This window comes from Heloderma suspectum, chromosome 14 (assembly GCF_057233095.1).
Source record: "Heloderma suspectum isolate Gila_16-S chromosome 14, 16-S_ref, whole genome shotgun sequence".
Taxonomy (NCBI): Eukaryota; Metazoa; Chordata; class Lepidosauria; order Squamata; family Helodermatidae; genus Heloderma; species Heloderma suspectum.
In genome coordinates, this window is record NC_139471.1 from 23,005,593 (window position 1) to 23,029,044 (window position 23,452).

At 46.2% G+C, this 23,452-nt stretch overlaps 1 protein-coding gene across 2 annotated transcripts in view; it reads left to right on the top strand.

Annotated features, from left to right (window-relative positions):
* The window catches only part of TTLL11 (tubulin tyrosine ligase like 11), a 108,622-nt gene that overhangs the window by 19,155 nt on the left and 66,015 nt on the right, over positions 1–23,452 (top strand). For both annotated transcript variants that reach the window (XM_084820870.1, XM_084820869.1), the window contains exons 2-3: positions 2,140–2,236; positions 15,197–15,330. In XM_084820870.1, the coding sequence (XP_084676996.1) occupies positions 2,140–2,236; positions 15,197–15,330 (231 nt within the window). The remainder of the gene's footprint in view (positions 1–2,139; positions 2,237–15,196; positions 15,331–23,452) is intronic.

Consider the following 23,452-nt stretch of genomic DNA (forward strand, 5'->3'; position numbering starts at 1 on the left):
CTTTCTCTGTTGTTGTCTGTTGTGGATGCCACCCTACCCCATTAAGCAGGGGAGAAAGAAAGCATTTGCCCAATTAGCATGTTAATTATTTCCCTCCCCCACTTTCTCAAAGCCTGTTGCTGCTGAAATTGAGGTTTTGATGCATTTTAATTTAAAAAATAAAGGAACTGGTTCAGGGGAAAGTTGCAGAATAGCTCATTTCTTTCCTTCCATCCCAGCTTTGCACAAAATACTTCCATGCTAACAAAGTAAGAAAAATTGCTGGCAAAGAAAATAACCATAAACAGCCAGAGGGTGTTTCTCCTGTGAGCCGTTTTCACAGTGCTGCTTTTCCAGCGGTGAACAAGCTTCTCAGCCATTGGAGTTCAGGATGCTCAACAATGACTCCTCAGAGGAGGCCTGGGGACTTGTGCTGCGTTTGCCCCAAAGCGATTCTTGCATCATGATGCCAGCTTCCCTTCTGTATGCCTCAGTGCGTTCTAGTTATTTTGGGGGACATGGACCTATTTGTCTCAGGGATGGTAAAATAATTTGGAGCAGATGGGGAAAAAACAAACTGTAGGAGGCCCACGGGTATTGATCTGTTTAGGCGATGGCGAACTTGATGCTTAAGTAGATGAATCAGTGAGGCCAATTTTAATCGGCAGGCCAGTGAGTTGAGAGTATGAAAGTTCACTTTCCAAAGCTTATTGGGGTTCTGGGATGTTCTTATATTAGGGAGCTGAAATATTAAAGATGAACTTCCTTTCTGACAACAAACGGTCACTTTTGGTTTGTTAAACCATGTACGTTATCATTTGGGATGGATTTTGGTTTCTCCCAGTTTCTAATTTCTCCAATCTTAATTTCAGTTCATCTCGAACCTTGAGAATTTCTCCAGTTTTAAGTTCGGTTCATTCTGAATTTGGTGATTTTTTAAAAAGTTTGCATGAAAATTGAAAAGCATTTATGCAAATATTTCTCCTAATATGTCCCCCATGTGTAGTTTTGTATGCATTTTTGCCCAGTATACACATGTCTTGCAAGCACTTTTCTTAATATAATGCATTTTTAATGCTATTTCCCCTAATATACACATAATCGTACAAATTTTTTGATTGGAGAACTCCATTGCAAAATTCGGAGAAGTGTGAATTTCGAAAGATAACTTACATTAGGTGCACACAGTGGTTTGAAAGTGAGAAATTAGGTTTGTTGTTCAGTCGTTCAGTCGTGTCCGACTCTTCGTGACCCCATGGACCATAGCATGCCAGGCCATCCTGTCCTCCGCTCTCTCCCAGAGTGTGCTCAAGTCCATGAGAAATTAGGTAAGTTCACATTCAAATATGAACTGAACAAATTTCTCCTCCATTCCTAGTTATAGGCGTCTTATAGAATCATAGAATCATAGGGTTGGAAGGGGCCTCCAAGACCATCGAGTCCAACTCCCTGCTCAGTGAAGGAAGCCTGATTCCCAGGTGGTCTCCCATCCAAGTAATAACCAGGGCTGACCCTGCTTAGGTTCCTTACAGTTATTTATCTGTCTTTTCACCCTTCCTTTCATCCAAGGAGCTCAGGATGCAGTACATATTTTTCTCCTCCCACCCTATTTTATGCTCACAATAACCTTGTGAGGTAGATTGATGGCCTTGGGCCATTCGCTGTCTCTCACCCAGAGAGCTTCATGGCTGAACTGTTCTCCTAATATCTCCCACAGACTCTGGTTATTTTGTAGCAAAGCTCATCAAAGTTCTGCAACTAGAAAAGCTGAATTTTGCGACCTGTATAAAATAGGCAAATGTAGATATTTTGTCCTTCTGAACTTTCTCTCATGAGATCTGAAGACAGTGAGATTTCCTTTGAGTAAACAGGCACGGGATCAGAGTGTGCAAGCATGTGCAGGATCATGAAGAGAGAGTGAGAGAGAGAATGTGTGATCCTGAGTCTGCTTGCTTAGATGTGAGTTCAATGGGGTTTACTCCCAAGAAAATGCGTGCAGAGTTGCAATTCTGAAAGATTTATTTTTTCAGCAAAAAACAAAACACCTTTTAAAAGCGGAGCGATGTATATAATTTTAAAACGTGGAGGGGTTTTTAATGTGCATATAATTTGTTTTAATTTGTCTTAATCCTTGTGTTTTCCTCCTTCACCCTGCTCCAGTTTCCTTTCGGCCGCCGCTTGCCCTGTGATATCTATTGGCATGCTGTGTCGTTTCACGATAATGCTATCTACTCGGGCCAAGTCAACAAATTTCCAGGTAATTGAATTTTGTTTTTCTAATCAAAATCAGGGTTGTACGAGGAGGAGAGCTGTTTTCCCGTTTTTTTAAATGCCGTTGACATGGAAAAGCCCCCAGCCAACTTTGCTATTCTTTGTGCTTGGGCTGGAAGGCCTGACCTCAACCAAGCTCTTTCCTATAGAGGGGGAAATGGTCTGTGTATGAATCTGCCTTTTCCTGAGTAGGACCATTGTTCTATCTAGATAGCTGGTATTGTATACTGTGATTGGTGGGAGCTCTCTCAAGTTCTTAGGCAGGGAGAGGGTCTTGTAATGCACAGTTACAAGATGGGCGATACGTGGCTCGACAACACTACAAGCGAGAAGGATCTTGGAATTGTTGTCGATCACAAGCTGAATATGAGCCAGCAATGGGATGTGGCTGCGAAAAAGGCCAATGCTCTTTTGGGCTGCATTAAGAGAATTATAGCTTCCAAATCCCGGGAAGTACTAGTTCCCTTCTACTCAGCACTGGTTAGGCCTCATCTGGAGTACCGTGTCCAGTTCTGGGCACCACACTTTAAGAAGGATGCAGACAAACTGGAGAGGGTTCAGAGGAGGGCAATGATGATGATCAGGGGACTGGAAACAGCCCTACAAGGAGAGACTGAAGGAACTGGACATGTTTAGCCTTGGGAAGAGAAGACTGAGGGGAGATAGGATAGTGCTCTTCAAGTACTTGAAAAGCTGTCACAGAGAGGAAGGCCAGGATCTCTTCTGGATCATCCCAGAGTGCAGGACACAGAATAATGGGCTCAAGTGACAGGAAGCCAGATTCTGCCTGAACATCAGGAAAAACTTCCTGTCTGTTAGAGCAATACGACAATTACTTAGGGTGGTGGTGGGCTCTCCCACACTGGAGGCATTCAAGAGGAGGCTGGACAGCCACCTGTCAGGGATGCTCTGACTTAGATTCCTGCACTGAGCAGGGGGTTGGACTTAATGGTCTTATAGGCCCCTTCCAACCCTACTATTCTATGATTCTATGATTCTTTTCCCATCACCTGCTATGTGAGGCCTACCTAACTGGTGGTAGCAGGGACCGAACCTTCTGCATGCAAAGTATGTTTTCTTCCTCTGCTATGGGCCCTCCCCATATGGTGTAAGAAGCTGCCTTCTCCTTGGTCCATCTAGCCCAGTATTGTCAACACTGGCTGGCAGCAGCAACCCTCCCGGTTTTCTGGCAGGACTCTTTCCTTGCCCTGCCTGGAGATGCCAGGTATCCAAACTGGGGCTGTTTGTATGCAAAGTCTATGTTCTGCACTGACCTCTTGTCCTTTACCTAAAAATAAAGTAAGGTTCTAGTCCTCATGGTTCTGAATCAAGGGCTGAATTAAATAGGAACATCGGAAGCTGCCTTCTCCTGAGTCAGATCCTTGGTGCATCTAGCCCAGAATTGTCTACACTGACTGGTAGCTGCTCTCTCCAGGGTTTCAGGAAGGGGTTTTTCCAGCCCTGCTTGGAGATGCGGGGAATCAAACCTGGGACTTCCTGCATGCAAAGCAGGGGCTCTACCACTGAGCTACGGCCTAGTCCTGTCTAGATTGTGAGATAATAGGAACTATCTTGCTGGACCAGGCTAGCGATGGGTGAACTGTCCCCAGCCTGCCTCCGAAATTATCCCAGTCTCCCCACTCCTCCAGATATTGGAAAGAACCCGGATTTTTCCTTGAACCGATCAAAGTGGCTCAAGGAAATGACGACAATGGCACCTATTCCCTAGGGAGGCGGTGGGCTCTCCCACCCTGGAGGCATTCAAGACGAGGCTGGACAGCCACCTGACAGGGATGCTCTGACTTGGATTCCTGCATTGAGCAGGGTGCTTGACTTGATGGCCTTGTAGGCCCCTTCCAACCCTACTATTCTATGATTCTGTGACCCACCTTTCCTCAGCAGCCTTCCTGTCCCCAAAACACCCCCTTTACCAGGCCTTCACTCCCCCAAACACTTTCCCCTCTTTCCTTTAGTTACCTGACTGATGGTTTTGGAAGCAGCTGCAGAGCGCAGAGAGAGGAGAGGAGAGGAGAGAGGTCTTCCCTTCCTCCCTCCGTTGCCCTAACATGCTGCTGTGGAACATTTCCAAAGGAAAAGGATGGTGGATGGGTAGTCTGACAGCAGCCCTCGGAAAAGACTCCAGATCCCAAGGGCAGCTGGATCTTTCTCCCTGCTGCCTCAGGGAGGGAGATAGCAATGGACAGACCTCTTTCCTCTGCTGTCTCCACACCCTGTCACTGCTCCACGTAAGTAAAGGGAAAGGGGGAAGCCATGCTTGGGAGTGATGAGCTGGTGTTTGAGGTGGGAAGGGAAGCTGGGAATTAAAATCCAAGCCAGAGAAGAATTTGGGTGCTTGTAATGCATGCTTCTCCTTTGCCAAGCCCTTGAAGGACTTTTCCAAGCCCGGCTAAATCAGACCAAGGTTGATCCACTGGTGTAGGACTCACAGGGACATAACTGCAGGCCTCACAGTAGCTGTGTGTGTTTGTGGAATTGAGTTTCTCAACAACCATATTTTCTCAGCAGCAATATATTGTTCCCTGTTGCAATGCGAAGTGTTTTGGGGTGGCTTGGTGTTGAATGGGCAATTAACACCCATGAACTTTACAAAAGAGTTGCTCTTGGGAGAGATGAAGACTGATAGAACTGGTTTGTTGAGACGCATCATCACAGTTGCCTGCAATGTTTGGCTTCTCCTTGGGGGTATGGCCATGGGGGCTGTCATGATGACCACCTGCACTTCAAGATTCACCCCTAGGTGGCTCTACTTAATCCAACATTTTGTCTCTGACTGTGGCCAGCCAGGACCAGGTGCTTTTGGCAAGCTCACAAACAAGGTATCAGGATGAAGGCTTTCATCTGCTTCTGAACTGTTGCAGAACTCAGAGTCAGAGAGACCACGGAGTGAAGGAAAAAGAGTTTCTTTATTTAACGCGCGGGCTTAAGGCTGGAATCATTTCCAAAGAGCCAGAAGCCCCGATTTACATCAGCATATTGTTTTTATAGATATTGTGACAAATAGGAAACGGCTCCTCCTCTCCCTCCCATGTGGGGTTGCAGTCCTCAACATTTCTTCTCCTAGCACCATTGTTTATAATACAAGAACTGGGTTATAGGGTAGCCGTGATAAGCAGAGAACAGAAGAGAACAGCAGAGAACAAGATATACAATTGTATGACCTTTGACAAGATAAGGAATTCCTGTGTCTAGTCAGCTTACAACAATATATTCAAGGGAGAAAGAGCTCAGCAAGAACATGAAGCATGAGACTGCATGAGGCTACTTAGTCTGACCCTCGATATGGCTGCTACATTCCCCCCTTAAATGCATAATTTCATTACAATTATAGCATTTCATTACACAAATAGACATTCTGGTTTGTGAAGCATAACACAGGACTCTTATAGCAACCCTCTTACTTAATATCTTGTTGAGCTATTAGAGCATAGCGGGAGGCAGTTTTACTAGCCGAGACATAAAACAGATTGGTTAAACAGCACATAAGACAAGGAATGCAAAGGCATAACAGTATCTCTATGAACAACACTGGTAGAATTAGGATGAACAATGCTTTTAAGCTAGCTAAAATCTGGAAGCTAAGGGGTTAACCAATTTAGCCAATTGTTTTGTCCCATTGTTATGTCAGCCACTATATTATGCATGCAGATTATTGATTTGAACATCTACAGCATTACTGTTATTAGTCAAATTAAATGATGGGGGAGAAAAAGATAAAAAACCTGTTTGCAGGTATATCTCTTGGCAAACAAAAATGTTTTACTCTCGATGTTAGCTAGGTGAAGCCAGTAATTATCAGTGAATTGCTGGGACATACTTTCCCTTCTAGGGGCAGACCCCCCTTTTTCACACCTTATTAAGGAAACACAATGCAACACTACTAACACTACAACACGCATGTTTGATCTTCTTTGGGATCTGACCGTACGCTGGGCAGCTATTCACCTGGCTAGCTGCAGTAGGGTCTAGTCCCCTTCTTCAATTTTCTCCAGTTGCAGGTCTGACCGTACGCAGAATGGACAGTCTCCTGGGGTGCCCACAGTAAGGTCTAGCCTGAGTCTTCTTACTGCTTTTTCAGAATGATTTTTAAAGGATTTTTGAAAAGGAAAGAAATCCTTTCAAAGAATTTTTGTTTATAGTCTACTCCCCCCCTCTCGCTCTCTTGACTCGTGTCCAATGTATCCAGGGTTTAACTCCAGCTGCTTTCACAGTTGTGGGGGTGGAAAGTATGACAGTTCTCAGTCCTCTCCATCTGGGAGTCAAAGGGTTATTTTTCCCTCTTTAACTCATACTTCATCTCCTGGTTGGAAAGGATGAACTTCTGTGATGGGAATGGCTTATTTTCTAAGACAAAGCGACGCTGGGCTTGAAGAACTTTGCTCAGTGTTTGGACTTCTTGTTTAAGGCTAACGTTTGCTTGCTCGTGATGCCGCTCCAGTGTCAATCATGAAGTCAATGTCACGGCCCCTCTCAAGCTGTCTTCTCTTTCGCCCGTTCTGGCCCCTTTGGTTTTCTCTTTTGTATTTGATTTATTTTATTTGGGCATTCATGCCACCAATGTCTATCTTGTCCACACTGGGCACACTGGTTCTTTCTTAAGAATCTTCTGCCTCTGCCGGGTCTTCTTCTTCTCGCCCACGTCTTCTTGGACCTCTGGGTCGAGGGTATACTGGTGATAGGCATTTAAAAGATGCTCTAAGTATGCTCTGGGAGCTTCGGTGGCACCTTGCAGCACTTCAGACACTTTAGTCATATTAACTGACTTTTTCATACTTGCTCCCATGGCTTTTAACAGCAGGGTTTGATACTGGGTGAGGCACTTTAGCCCCGCTTGTGTTTTGGGATTTCAGCAGGGCGGGGGGTTACTTACAAGGAGACTTTATTGGGTAACTTACAGCACACAGGCGTACCTAATGGTTGGATCAGACAGCTTTTCTGAACCACGAGCCATTGGGCTAAATGGGTTTTATACCATACATGTTACCCATGAGGCAACACAACACTAGCAAGCATTTTTAGCATAGGCTAGAAGTGTTTGGTTCTCAGGCACAGCTTCCTGTAAACAGACTTCGCTTCCCAGCAAAGTGCTTGATAACACTTTTATTCATTAGTATGGGAAGACAAATCTCTCTCTCTTTCTTTTGCTTTCTTTTTCTTGCTGATCTGCCTGTATTGCAGATCATGTTTCAAACTTTTTACATAAAACTTTCTTTTCTATGCACCAGCCTTGTCTCTTTATTTGTCTTTTTCAAGTTAAACTCACTTACTTAAACCTTTCTGCCTTACACTAGTCCCAATGACACACATTTGGGATAGATTCTTCTCCTTCTAGTTACATTTTTTTTCATTTTAAAGAACTATTACATTATTGTGGCTACTTTATCCCAGGTAGTAAGCTTCAGGCACAATCAGCTGCTTTTAATTCATCCTGGGGGCAACTATGGCCATGCTTCTTCTCTACAAATGTTCTTTCTCTTTGCTTTTTGCCTCTTCTTTCTTCTTTTTTTCCCCTTCTCTGTCTGCCACTTTCTCTATTCCTTCTTTTCTACTTGCCTCGACTTGCCTTTTGTCTTTTCTTCTTGTCATCCTTTGGGAACCACACTCAGTATCATTTGGAGTTGCAACTAACACTAATCTGCAAATATCACATATATTTTATGATATCTAAGAAATCATTCAAAGAGTGTTCAAACTACCGCACAATTGCGCTCATTTCACATGCCAGCAAGGTGATGCTCAAAATCCTACAAGCTAGGCTTCAGCAGTATGCGAACCGAGAACTACCGGAAGTACAAGCTGGGTTTAGAAGAGGCAGAGGAACTAGAGATCAAATCGCCAACATTCGCTGCATCATGGAGAAAGCAAGAGAATTCCAGAAAAACGTCTATTTCTGCTTCATTGACTACGCTAAAGCCTTTGATTGTGTGGATCACAACAAACTGTGGCAAATTCTTAAAGTGATGGGAGTACCAGACCACCTTACCTGTCTCCTGAGAAACCTGTACGAGGGTCAAGAAACAACAGTAAGAACCAGACATGGAACAACCAATTGGTTCCAAATTGGGAAAGGAGTACGACAAGGCTGCATATTGTCACCCTGCTTATTTAACTTATATGCAGAGTACATCATGAGAAATGCCGGGTTGGATGAATCAGAGATCGGAATTAAGATTGCCGGGAGAATTATCAACAACCTCCGATATGCAGACGATACCACCCTAATGGCAGAAAGTGAAGAGGATCTCAAGAGCCTCTTGTTGAGGGTGAAAGAGGAGAGTGCAAAAGCTGGTTTGAAACTCAACATTAAAAAAACGAAGATCATGGCATCTGGCCCTATCACTTCCTGGCATATAGAAGGGGAAGAAATGGAAGCAGTGACAGATTTTACTTTCTTGGGCTCCAAGATCACCGCAGACGGTGACTGTAGCCATGAAATTAAAAGACGCTTGCTCCTTGGGAGGAAAGCTATGGCAAACCTAGACAGCATAGTAAGAAGCAGAGACATCACCTTGCCGACAAAGGTCCGTCTAATCAAAGCTATGGTTTTCCCAGTAGTAATGTATGGCTGTGAGAGCTGGACTATAAGGAAGGCTGAGCGCCGAAGAATTGATGCTTTCGAACTGTGGTGCTGGAGAAGACTCTTACGAGTCCCCTGGACTGCAAGGAGGTCAAATCAGTCCATCCTAAAGGAAATCAACCCTGACTGCTCTTTGGAAGGACAGATAATGAAGCTGAAGCTCCAATATTTTGGCCACCTAATGCGAAGAGAAAACTCCCTGGAAAAGACCCTGATGCTGGGAAAGACTGAAGGCAAAAGGAGAAGGGGACGGCAGAGGATGAGATGGCTAGATAGCATCACGGATGCAATGAATATGAACTTGAGCACGCTCCGGGAGAGAGCGCAGGACAGGAAGGCCTGGCGTGCTATGGTCCATGGGGTCACGAAGAGTCGGACACGACTGAACGACTGAACAACAACAACAACAAAAGAAATCATAAAATATACACAACAAACTTTTTCTGCAATTTAACACAATGAATGGAAAACACTTTTTGCATGGTAAGGCATGATGGAGCAGGTCCAGCAATTATACTGCTCTTCTGGCTGAAAGCTCAGGGCTCAAAATCAAGGGATGGGCATACTCACACACGCAAAGAGTTCTAGGTCACCATTTTTGCATCAGCAACTCTATGCTGCATGAGTTCTAGCAGAAGGAAATCTAAAAGTCATAGATCAAATTTAGCTTGTTGTACACTGAGCTGACTACAAACACAGACACATGGTCCACAGCGATGAGAGTTCAAGTTTATCAAAAGCTTCACAGCACTGTCCATGGCAAGTCTTTGACAATTTAAAATTTTAGTCCATGTGCAGAGTGTCTCTAAAAAGCCCAGATGATGATGGAGGCAAACAGAGAAGGCTCTGGGCAATGAAGATGAGATGTTTCCAGCAAAGGCTCCCCACTTTTGCATCAGTTTAAAAAGGGGAAATGTGGCCCTACACCCCTTCTGACAGACAAGGGCCTTTAACTTTTTAGCAAGGCCTCTGTCTAAACAGAGCGGCACAGCTCAGCTCTCTAGCCGTGACGCTTCACCCTGGGCAACTCCTCTGTAAATTTTATTTTACTTTTGTCAGGTTCTCACAGACATTTTAAAAACTTACTCTTTTTTTTCCCTTTTAACCTGGTACACGAAAGCAAAGTGCCGAAACTTAGGACGCTGGGGGGTGATGGGCATCGCTTTATACTTGCATTTTTCAGGCAGCCATTAATCTTCTTTGGGAAGGCGGTGGGGTGATTTGCAGGTCTTCAAAGGCAAGCTTCTCAGTTTGTTTGTATTTGTAAATCCCAAGCTTAAAACAGGACACGATGAGGTACAGGGAAGTCAAATCTTTGCTTTGGCATGGGCAACAAATAACTCGGGTCAGCTTTTTTGCTGGGGTCTCAAACAGGAAAACAGTCTTAATTTAAAGTTGTAACATCACTGACAGCATCAGCCAGCCAGCTACACAGATCTCACTGTTTTTCAAGACAGTTACTCCAATATCTTCTTTTCTTCTCAATCAGGTTGGGTCTCCCAGCTTACACAGTTTATTGCAGCTTCCAGGAGCATGGTAGTAGCGTGATTTTGGCTTGGCCAGGAACATGCTGTCTGGTTTCTCAGTCTCTTTAGCACACACACTCAGGCAGTGTAACACTGGACACTTAAATCAGTGAGATTTTTTCATTGCAGGGAATCCCACGGCAAAAGCTTAATGGTTACGCTCTTCAGAAATCATATAGCTGATGGTCAGTAGCTACAGGCTCTATGCAATTCTAACACAGTTCAAAGCTAAACACGGTTACCTTGACAGAGATCTTCAACGTGGTCTTTCCGCTTCATTCTGCCTTGGGACAATCCTGTGGCACACTTTCCACTCGAAGAGGGGTCTAGCCTGTGCTCTGGGGGCTGACTCCTCACTTTTATTCTCCATTTTGCGCCTTCATCTTCTGGGTCTTCATTTTCAGTTTCCATTTCTTAGGGATTTCATCTCAATTAGGCGAGGTGATGATGTTGCACAACTCAGAATGTTGTGGGCAATTTTCCTGCCCCCTCTCTCGGCGCGCTAGGCTACTTCTTCGGCCTTACACTCTCACGCTCCCACACTTTGTTAAAAGCCAGGCTGTCCTGCAACATTTCTCTAATTAACAGCCTCAGATCGTGTTCTTTTTTTTCTCTCAGCTCGACCTTGAGCTTTTTGCTGTTTTCTCTCTCTATTCTGAATCTTTTTTAAAAAACCTTTTTCCTTTTTTTTTTTTAACATACATCTCAAGGGGGTGCAAGGTTTGCTTCCCCCACCACCCATAGCCTCCCTCCTAAATTGAGGACAGACACAATTAGGGAATGGGAATTGGTCAGTGAGTAAGGGGTCTCACTGGCCGACACAAGAGGATTTTACACACCACGCACTTCGCTACTGGCCTGGGCACCCAGACGGTCAACGGTATGCGTCAGAAACCGCAGTAGCCACTCACACAATCATCAATTTCATCACTTCATTCATATGTCCCTGCCACCCACTTTTCCCACTTTTTTTACCAGAGCGGAAAGCGGCTTCCCCAGCTTCCTCAGCTTCCTACTGAGTACTGGCCGTGCCCACTCAGGGGTGTGATCAGGCCCCCCTTTTACCCGCAAGGAGTAGGTTCTTTTTGTATACGTATACCAACACTGACCTTCTTCATAAGGTGGGGCCCTCTTTTTTTCTGCCCAGTGGCCTTTCTCCCTAAAGGCGGGGCCCTCTTTTACTCCATATACTTGCCTTTCTCCTGAAGGCTTCTAATGTGGGTTTCAACTCAATTGCAGCTGCGATACAGGCAGGGCTCAAGTTCCTTCCTCCGCTTCCCAAGGTTCTCTTGCTGCTCGCTGCCGTTTGGGCGATCCCGGCGCAGGCCCTCTCCCGTTTACCCAACAAAAAGGTCGGTGGCGCCAAGAAAGGGAGGCATGCGCTGAGCTCTCCCTCCCGGTGCGGCGATTAAGAGCAGGCAACTGCCACCTCTCTGTCTCAGAGCCTGCCACATCCGAGTCACGGCACCATTTATGTTGCAGAACTCAGAGTCAGAGAGACCACGGAGTGAAGGAAAAAGAGTTTCTTTATTTAACGCGCGGGCTTAAGGCTGGGATCATTTCCAAAGAGCCAGAAGCCCCGATTTACATTAGCACATTGTTTTTATAGATATTGTGACACATAGGAAACGGCTCCTCCTTTCCCTCCCATATGGGGTTGCAGTCCTCAACATTTCTTCTATAACTGGGTTATAGGGTAGCCGTGATAAGCAGAGAACAGAAGAGAACAGCAGAGAACAAGATATACAGTTGTATGACCTTTGACAAGATAAGGAATTCCTGTGTCTAGTCAGCTTACAACAATATATTCAAGGGAGAAAGAGCTCAGCAAGAACATGAAGCATGAGACTGCATGAGGCTACTTAGTCTGACCCTCGATATGGCTGCTACATTACCTTTAATTTATTTATGTATTTTTGAATTGCCTTTTCACGCAACAAGTACTTGCAGCGATTTACAATTAAAAAATGGTTTTTTTTATTAAAGAAATATAAACAAAACAGATAAAATGTATACATTACTATAAAACAGAGGAATCCTCTAAAATAAAGGGCCGTTCCATTTTGATATCATGGCTAATAGCTGAGTAGACCTCCATGCATTTGTCTAACTCCCCCTTTTAGAATCATCTAAGTCAGAGGCCATGACGCATCTTGTGGCAGTGAGTTCTACAAGTTCATTATAGATTGTGTGAAGGAAGGACTTAGGTTTGTTCTGGACCTACTGCTAGTTCAGTTTCATTATGGGAGTTCTGGCATCATGAGCGAGGGAGAAAATGTTTCTCTCTCCAAATCCAACACACTATCCATAATTTTATGCATTTCTATCATAGAATCATAGAATCATTGAATTCTATGTTGGAAGGGTTGGAAGGGGCCTACAAGGCCAATGAGTCCAACCCCCTGCTCAGTGCAGGAATCCAAGTCAGAGAATCTCTGACAGATGGCTGTCCAGCCTCGTCTTGAATGCTTCCAGTGTGGGAGAGCCCACCACCTCCCTAGGTCATTGGTGCCATTGTTGTATTGCTCTAACAGTCAGGACGTTTTTCCTGATGTTCAGCCGGAATCTGGCTTCCTGTCACTTGAGCCCATGATTCTGTGTTCTGCACTCCGGGATGATGGAGAAGAGATCCTGGCCTTCCTCTCTGTGACAACCTTTCAGTCTTCTCTTCTCCAGGCTAAACATGCCCAGTTCTTTCAGTCTCTCTTCATAGGGCTTTGTTTCCAGTCCCCTGATCATCATCGTTGCCCTCCTCTGAACCCTCTCCAGTTTGTCTGCATCCTTTGTAAAATGTGGTGCCCAGAACTGGACACAGTACTCCAGATGAGGCCTAACCAGTGCTGAGTAGAAGCTATGCTTCTATTAATGCAGCCCCAAATAGCATTTGGCTTTTTTGCAGCCACATCCCATTGACCTTATCATTGTTCTGAGTTTATTAAAATCAGCTTTCCTAAAATCCAGGGTACACGTTTGACTACACTCGGCTTTTGCTTCCCTTAGAACCAAGAATTCAAGTGCAACATGGTCGCTTTCCCCCAGAGTTCCTGTAACTGCTACTTTATCCACTAAGTCATCTCTGTTGGTTAGGATCAAGTCAAGGATAGCCGATCCTCTAGTTCCTTCCTCTACTTTCTGTAGGAGGAAGTTATCCACCACACAAGTCAGGAATTTCCTGGAGGGGCCATGTTTTGCAGAATCCGGAAAACCAGATATCCTATGGCCATCTAGCTGCTGACTATCGACCATAGGATTGCTCCCTAAATGGGTTACTGTAGTTCCACTTTACAGAAAAAGAGCCCATCAAAACACATCGAACGGTACAGCTCACATTCTAATTTCTGGTTGTTGTTTTCCTTGGGAAAAGTATGGAGAGCAGAGTTCCCCCAGTGAATTAATATTGAGGAGTTTAGGTCAAGCCTTTTCTGATATTAGGGCTATTAAACTTTTTAAAGCTCCCTTATTACTCCTTTAATCCCCACCTGGATCCAGCTAAGTAAGAGTTAAGGACAGGGATATTGATTCATCACAGCTCCCAGCTTCTCTTTTATTGCACTCTGCAAAGAGCTGTAGCATTTCGGCAGAAGGGCACTGCCTACCACAAACCTAATTAAAGTCCAGAGTCTGGTTTCTTTGCTAGCTGCAAAGTGCGGACAGCTTGAGCGGTCTCTCTCATGTCACCCTGTTTGGAGTCCCTGGCTGTATTGGTGCTCACTGGGGAAGGGCAAATGGGTGATATCTTGGGCAGTATTGGACTCTGGAAGATTTGTTCCAAGCCATTCAAGCCCTTCCAGTGCATGAATGGTAGCTGGGAAATGGTGAGTGGGAATCATAAGGAACTCCCTTCTGCCACCATGATACCTTGTGCAACAACCTGCCCTAAATGGCTTGGGACCAATATATCTGAATGGCTGCCTCCTCCCATATGAACCTGCCTGTAGTATAAGATCTTCTTTGGAGGCCCTTCTGAATGCCCTCCCACCAAGAGAGGCTAGGTTGATGAAAACACGGGATAGGGCCTTCTCTGTGGCAGGTCTCCAGTTCAAAGCAGTTAGACTGGCCCCTCCTTTGTTCAGTTTTAGGCACTTTTTTGTTCCACATGGCTTTTAGTATTCTAAGGGTACAATCCTATGCATGTGCAGACAGAAAAGAAAAGTCCTACCACTCTCAGCATGCCCCAGACAGCTTTTTCCTGTCTCAACATGCATAGGATGGCACTCTGAATGTATTAGCTCCACACTCTGTTCTTAATTTTGTTTCCTGTTCTTAATTCTGCTGTGATGTTTTAAAGTTTTAAAATGTCTTTTAAAGTTTTTAAATTTTCTTAAGTTTTAATTGTATGCCGCCCTGGGGGATCCCTATCTGGGCTGAAAGACAACATACATTTATTAAATAAATAAACAAACAAAAAAACAAACAAATAAAACAATCAATTAATTAAAATAAAATAAAATGTGTTCTCTCAATCATTGGCTACTCGTTTTCACCCCGCCCTCCAATTGTTTGGGCAGAGACTTTTCTCGAATCTGGACTGCACCTGGCACATCCTTGGAGTAAAGCTGGCATAGCAGCCTGAGAGACAAAGGGCTCCAGGAATTCCCTAGCCTGCTCCTGTAATGGGCGCACAAGCTGCCTTCCCCCAACCTGGTGTTGTCCAGATATGTTGGACTATAACTCCCATCATCCACAGCCAGTGACCATGCTGGCTGGGGACTGTGGGAGCCAAAGTCCCAACACATCTGGAAGGCACTGGGTTGGGGGAAGGCTGATGTAGGTCCTAGCTGTGCGGGTCGCTGGGACCTCTGCTGTCCTCCATCTCCTCCCCTAGGCATGACCGAAATGGTGCGGAAGATCACCCTGAGCCGTGCCATGCGGACGATGCAGGAGCTCTTCCCTGATGAGTACAACTTCTATCCCCGCTCCTGGATCCTGCCTGAGGAGTTTGCCATCTTCCTCGCGGAGGTAGGTTGTTTCTCCTCATCTCTTCCCCCCGTGTGCCGGCAGCATTGGTTCCCCTCCGTTGTGGGTTTATTTGAAGCTGAGTCCGGGTGTGTTGTTCTCTGAAACACACCATCAAATTGACACTCCCTCTGCCCCCTTTGCTCAGCGTCCTGTGGGCCCTTATGGGGCCTCCACAGGCCATGTAGGCCATCACAAATATGCCCTGTTGGGTGGGCATGTTTCCTTGCAAGCAGACCTCACTTGTGCTGCTGGGGACACAGGCATCTGAACCCAGGGCCAGCGTCAAAAGTAGGCATGGTCGGGCACTTGCTGAGGGCCCACACCCCAACAGGGGCCCGCTGACCAGAGTCCCCTGGAGTTCCCCCTCCTCTTCTCCAATGCAACCTGCTTGTTCCCCTGCCTGTCGCTTCAGCCCAGACAACGGTGGCGGTGAGAAGGAGGAGCAGGAGACGCCATGGCCCGCTTGCTCGCTGGCTTTCTGCCTCCTAAGCAAGCAAGTGGGGGCAAGGAGGAGGAAGAGGAGGAGGCGCAAGAGCAGTTGGTGACAATGGTAGTGAGAAGGCAGGCCACCGAGGGAGGTGACCCATTGACAATGTCTTACTCAAGGGCTCTCCAAAACCTGTTTGAACCATGCAGGAAGCAGAATAATGTTGCCTAGCAGGACTGAGACAACAGTTTGGGATGGAGCACTGACAGATGCAGAGGGGAGTCATTCTGGAGGCCAACTCTGAAGATCCTGACTCTTATGCAGGCAATAGTCCCATCCCTGACCCGGAAGCATCGATATCTGTTAGGGTTGCCACCTTCTGAGCCTGCTTCTGCTCTTGTGCATATTAGCAGGCGATCATTCCCGTCTCCGTGATGTGGAAACATTTGTCCATCACTGCCTCCAGAGGAAACTCCCATTCAAGGAGCATTAAAGGAGCCATGCTGGACTTCCTTTCCAGTTAACACTTGGCTCTTTTCTGGATCCGTGCTAGAGTCAGACTGTCCTACTTTCTGGGTGTGTCCTTGCAGCCCAAGAAGGGTGATTTTGGCACCTCCCTGCACGGGTGTTTTGGCCAGCTGTTGAAGCGCAACCCAACCAAACTGTTGGAGCGATTCTGTTAGGCAGTCAGTGCAGCCCCCAAATAAGCAGTGCGTCCCCAGCAAGTTCTCCCCCCCCCGCAATCCTTGGTAGAGGCTTGGATGTGCCACGCCGAGAAAAGCAGATGGCCGATAAAACAGCCCTGCATATGGTCCTCCATCTGTGTTTGAGGGAAAAGTACCAGTTTTGTTACCAAACACCCTGTTTTATGCCACTTTTACTAGCATATGAGAAAGTCTGCCTTATAAAGTTTCATAAAGGGACCATGGACGCATGAGAAGACTTGCATGGAACAACCCCCTTTTGCTGCCGGTTCACTGATTTTCCCACCCTGTGAGACCTTTGCAGCAGTGGGCCTCAGGGAGGAGATGGTGTGTGCGTGCGTGTGTGTTTAAGAGTTGGATTTATTTATTTTTAACTTTCCCCACTATATTTCTAGAGGGGCAGCCTTTGAGTCTAAAAGGACACCTCCAAGAGCATATTTATAGCATATGCTTAAACTCTGCCTCCTGCCAGGGGACTCTGGGAAATGTAGTTTCGCAAAGGGAATGGGGAAAGGGCAGGGATCTAGGGATCTTCCCCAGAGAAATCTCACCAAACTACAACTCCCATGATTCTGGGAAGAAGAACCATGGCAGTTAAGCTTGTGTTAAGTTGATACTGATTCAAGGGTGTGGACATATCCTTAGTTTCCTGGTGAATTAACATTCACTCCTTTGCCTCCACCCACCCAATGTTGTCCATGCCCCCCCCCCAAATTAACAGGGAGCATATTTCACTAGGCAGTTCTCTTTGCACCAGCCTCTTTAAAATGAGCACAACTTGTCTTGTGCAGTTGCTGTCATTTCAGCGGTGATTGCACAGGAGGACTTCACAATGGATAGTGGCTCATCTGCCTCCACCTTTAATTGTGCCCTACAACTCCTATCTCCCTTTGTCTCTGGGTAGAGACTGTGTCCCTAAAGGCTGGAATGTTACCCACTGCTACGTTCCCATTTTGTAGTGCCCCATTTGGGTCATTTTCATGAAGTGGCCACTAGGGGGCAATGCACATCACACCAAAGTTTTTGTCCCGCTGGCAGACAGCTGATAGAAAGGGATGCTTGAACAACTAAGAACGGTGCCAAACTGAAAGTGATACAAGGAAGCCGTTGTTGTTGTTGTTGTTGTTGATAACAGCAACAACAACAATAATATTGTAGAATCATAGACTCATAGAATAGTAGAGTTGGAAGGCCATCAAGTCCAACCCCCTGCTCAATGCAGGAATCTAAGTCAGAGCATCCCCGACAAATGGCTGTCCAGTCTCGTCTTGAATGCCTCCAGTGTGGGAGAGCCCACCACTTCCCCAGGTAATGGATCCCATTGTCGTATTGCTCTAACAGGAAGTTTTTCCTGATGCTCAGCCGGAATCTGGCTTCCTGTCACTTGAGCCCATGATTCCGTGTCCTGCACTCTGGGATGATCCAGAAGAGATCCCGGCCTTTCTCTCTGTGACAACCTTTCAAGTACTTGAAGAGCGCTATCCTATCTCCCCTCAGTCTTCTCTTCTCAAGGCTAAACATCCCCAGTTCTTTCAGACTCTCCTCATAGGGCTTTGTTTCCAGTCCCCTGATCATCTTCCTTGCTCTCCTCTGAACCCTCTCCAGCTTGACTGCATCCTTCTTAAAGTGTGGTGCCCAGAACTGGACACGGTACTCCAGATGAGGCCTAACCAGTGCTGAGTAGAGGGGAACTACTACTTCCTGGGATTTAGAAGCTATACTTCTATTAATGCAGCCCAAAAGAGCATTGGCCTTTTTTGCAGCCACATCCCATTGTTGGCTCATATTCAGCTTGTGATCTACAACAATTCCAAGATCGTTCTCGCTTGTAGTGTTGTTGAGCCATGTATCCCCCATCTTGTAACTGTGCCTTTGGTTTCTTTTTCCTAGGTGCAGAACTTGGCATTTATCCCTATTAAATTTCATTCTGTTGCTTTCTGCCTAGCACTCCAGCCTATCAAGATCACTTTGAATTTTGTTTCTGTCTTTCAAAGTATTAGCTATCCCGCCCAATTTTGTGTCATCTGCAAATGTGATCAGCATTCCCTGCACCTCCTCCTCCAAGTGATTAATAAAAATGTTGAAAAGCACTGGGCCCAGGACTGAGCCCTACAGTACCCCGCTCGTTACCTCTCCCCAGTTTGAGAAGATCCCATTGATAAGCACTCTTTGAGTCCGATTCTGTAGCCAACTGTGGATCCACCAGATCGTTGTTTCATCTAGCCCACTTTGAGCTAGTTTGCTCATCAGGATATCATAGGGCACTTTGTCGAAAGCGTTGCTGAAGTCGAGGCATATGATGTCCACAGCATTCCCACAGTACACACGGGAGGTCATTTGATAAAAAAAATGAGATCAGATTTGTCTGGCAGGACTTGTTTTTGACAAATCCATGTTGGCTTCGAGTAATCACTGCATTGTTTTCAAGGTGCTTACAGGTGGATTGCTTTAGAATCTGCTCCAGAATTTTCCCAGGGATTGATGTCAGACTGACTGGTCTGTAGTTCTCAGGTTCCTCCTTTTTACCCTTTTTGAAGATAGGAACAACATTAGCCCGCCTCCAGTCATCTGGCACTTCCCCTGTCCTCCATGATTTCTCAAAGAGAATAGACAGTGGTTCTGAGAGTTCTTCTGCCAGTTCCTTTATTACTCTAGGGTGCGGTTCATCTGGCCCTGAAGATTTGAACTCATTCAAAGTAATTAGATGTTCCTTGACCAAATGCCTATCGATCTCAAGCTGCACTCCTGCCCCTTCAGCCCGTACTTCGCCTTTGCCAGGGAGGTCATAGACCCTCTTTTGGGAGAAGACTGAGCCAAAGTAGGAATTGAGCACCTCTGCCTTTTCTTTGTCATCTGTTATCATTTTGCCATTCTTATTTAATAGCTGAACCACTGTTTCTTTCCTCTGTCTTTTACTATGCACGTAGCTGAAGAAAGCCTTTTTGTTGCTTTTAGCATCCCTCGCTAACCTCAGCTCGTTCTCAGCTTTAGCCTTCCTGACGCCATCCCTGCAATTCTGTGCTACCTGCCTGTACTCTTTCTTTGTTGCTTGGCCTTCCTTCCACTTCCTATATGTGTCTTTTTATTGTTTTCAGGTCTTCTCTAAACTTTTTGTGAAGCCACATTGGCGTCTTCTGTTGTCTTCCACCTTTTTTTCTTGTTGGAATTGTTTGTAATTGTGCCTTGAGAATTTCCTTTTTTAAAAACTCCCACTCATCTTGGACTCCTTTTCTCATTAGAGTTGCTTGCCATGGGACTTTATCATTCTTGAGTTTATTAAAATCAGCTTTCCTAAAATCCAGGGTACGTATTTGGCTACACTCGGCTTTTGCTTCCCTTAGAACTAAGAACTGAAGTACAACATGGTCGCTTTCCCCCAGAGTTCCTGTAACTGCTACTTTATCCACTAAGTCATCTCTGTTGGTTAGGATCAAGTCAAGGATAGCCGATCCTCTAGTTCCTTCCTCTACTTTTTGTAGGAGGAAGTTATCCGCCACACAAGTCAGGAATTTCCTGGAGGGGCCATGTTTTGCAGAATTTGTCTCCCAACAAATATCAGAGAAATTGAAGTCCCTCATTATTACTACATCATGCTTCCTTGAAACATTGGCTATTTGCTTTTCAAAAGTTTCATCGTCATCTTCTCCTTGATTTGGTGGCCGGTAGTAGACTCCGACCACCAGGTTCCTTTTATTCTTTGCTCCATTTATTTTAACCCAGATGCTCTCGATGGGGCAAATCAGTAGCAGCAAATCAGCAGCAGTAAAGGAAGCTATGTTGGTCCATAACAAAAAATCCAAAATCCACAGTCAGCCAATAACTTCATTAGCACCAACGAAGGTGTTCCAAAATAATGAGCAAGCTTTTGAGGTCTCCAGGACTCTTCATTAGGCTTCATGTTAAGCAAAGCAGTGGTGTAGAGCGGGTGGGAGTGGAGGAGAAAAAAGGGGCTGGTTGGATGTTGAAGCCACAAAGTCTGTGATCACAGTCTTAAGGCTTTTTAATTTGTTTATTATTTATTATTACATTTATATCCTAATTTTTTTATTCTTGCAAGGAACCTGAGGTGGCTTACCTGGTCCTCCTCCTCTCCATTTTATCCTCACAACAACCCCGTGAGGTAGGCTAGGCTGAGAGTCAGTGCCTGGCCTAAAGTCACCTGCTGAGCTTCATGGCCTTGTGGGGACTAGAACCTGGGCCTCCCAAGTCCCAGCCTAACTGCTGTAACCAATACACCACGGTGGAGTGTAGGAGGAGATAGCAGACTGACAGAGAAAGCCTATGCATGTTTATGCATAAGCAAGCCCCACTGTATTCACCGAGGCTTACTCCCACGTAGGTCTGTGTGGGATTGCAGTCTTAATTGGATTAGGCTCTGCCAGGTACAATGCAGGGTTCAGGTTACCTCTAGGGCATCTGGGACACAGAAACATGTAATTGGTGGGTGTTCCCCTTCTCATTTTTGGAAATATAAAATTCACCCATTACCTGGATCTGTTTCCAGCTTTAAGTGAGACATGCAGTTTCCTTCTTTGGTGGGAAACAGATGGAGAAAGGAAGCCTTTTTTATATTTGTGGAGATGGAGATTAATTTTAGCTGGTGTAGGAGGTAAAAAAAGTCAATAGGTGCCAAATTGAGTAGCATTGCCTAGTGACTGGAGGGAATGTCACCCTCAAAAAGTAGAGTCTCATCTTCAGGTGGTAGAAAAATCCCCTAGATCCAGCTCATGAATGACAGATTTTGGTATTCTCCAAAACAAGGAAATTAATAATGGCTTTTTGACCCAACTGAAAAGGCTGGATGAAATAATAAATCACTTGGAGCTTTGCTTTGTGCTCTGCTTTCTCACATACTCAGCCTGTGGGGTGGTATGAGTTTTTGCCAGTGGTGGAAAGGTTTCTGTCTCCCCTTCAGTCTGTGCAGTGAGCCAACTCTGGCCGTGGAGCTGAGAGTGGGTGAAAGTGTTGGTATTTCTCATGCAGAGGTCTTGGGAGCCTTGTGATATGCTAGAGGTGGTGGGTCTGTGGTGGTTTGGTGAGGGGCTGGGGAGACGTGGGAAGGCTTCCAGTCATGTCATCTCAGCATGACCCTGTGTCCAGTTCTGCTCCTGAGGAGGAAGCCCATGGGACACAGCACAAGAAGGCAGCCTGGGTGTTGCAGCGTCAAGGAGAGTTCCTGGTGAGCAACTTGTTCTGACAAGGTCTCAGGACAGATGGATGCCTTGCAGACCTTGACATCCGGAGCCCCTTCGCAGACTCCTCCCTTCCCTTGCAAAGTGGGCAGCTGTAAAGGGACAAGGTCTACCCCGGAGCCTAGCGCGCCTTCTTCTCTCCGAGAACTCATGCTGGGTGTCCTGCCTGCATTGCCGCCCCAGCTTCATGGATTGTGTGAAGCTCTTGGCGGGGGCTGTGGTTGGCTAATACTGAATCTGGGCTCAGGGGCTGCCGTTTCTGGTCTAGGCATGGGGATGGTGTGGGGGTGTACCTGGCTTAGGGGTGGGTGGTGTCTTGGGGGTCTCTCTCTGCTGTCTTGGTGGTGCTCAGGCCCAGTGCCTCCTCCGTTGGTACCACTGGTTCCTCAGCTTTTGTGTCCATGTCCAGGTCACTTCTGGATTCCAGGTTCATGACACTCAGACTGTACGTTGGAAGAAGAGGACTGTCGCAGTTGAGATGAGAGGGGATACTTTGCCCCATCCTCAGCGTCTGCCTGGAATCTCCTAGCTCAGAGCAGGATAGGACATTACTGAAGAACTGGGGGACAAATTCAGGACCTCTTCCTGTTAAGAACATAAGAGCCCTGCTGGATCAGACCAAGGGTCCAGAATTCTGTTCACATAGTGATCAACCAGCTGCCCATGGGAAACCCACAAGCAGGACACGAGTGCAACAGCAGCCTCCTGCCCATGTTCCCCAGCAACCGGTGTACATAGACATACTGCCTCTGATACTGGAGGTGGCACATAGCCCACAGGACTAGTAGCCATTGATAGCCTTCTCCTCTAGGAATTTTTCCAATCCCCTTGTAAAGCCATCCAAATTGGTGGCCATCGCTACATCTTGTGGAAGTGAGTTCCATAGTTACTCATTACTCTGGCACTGGCCTAGATATCAGATTCTGTGCACCCTGCTAGTCTGATATTGTGCCTTGCCGATTGCTTGGCAGTCTCTCCCACTCCCTGCCTCTTTTGTGAGAATTAGGCAGGTGGTAAAAATGGAAGCTTTATCCAGCTCATGGCTGCCACACCCAGCACAGGGGCTCCATTCTGCTGGGTAGGTCAGGTTGGTCAGGCTTTGATTCTCCTCCCCTCCCGCAACCCTGTTCTGACCCTCCCCCACTGAAACTGAAGCAGGGGTGCAGAACATCAGGCCGGTGGGTCAAATCCAGGGTCCCAATCCAGGGTTCCAGTCTGGCCCTCCAGGGCTCCCCAGAGGACCCTTTCCCCTGATCCCTCCCCCCTTTCCTCTGACCACTGATTGTTTGGTAGTTTCCCAGCATCTGTCCAGTTTTTCCCCCATTCTAAAAGGTTGAAGAGGCTCTCCTAAGGCTGAGTGATTGGCAGGAAGAGCTTTAAGCTACAATAGGCTGGTATTTTTGGTAGTTTGGTCTTGCCCCCTTTGCCTTCAGCCCCGCCCACCACTGGAATGCAGCCCCCGAAGGCTTCTCTGAAATTAAATTTGGTCCTTGGGCTGAAAGAGGTTTGATACCCCTGGGCTAAAGCAACATCTCTGCTTAGTGATGGGGCAGAGTCCAAAATGGGTGGTTCAGACACCAGTTTTCTGGGGCCCTTTCCAGAGTTCTGGCTGATCCAAAATGAATCATCTTTGGTGCATGGGTGTTCCCCAAAGGCCTCCCTGCCATCACCCCTTTCTCAAAAGTGCAGGGATGAAGGGTGGTGGTGGTGGTGGGGAAAGTTCTTTGGAATTGTTGTGGTAGCCTCAGGTTTCACACCCCAGACATTTCCACAAGTATGCCTAGCAATAACCAGGGAAT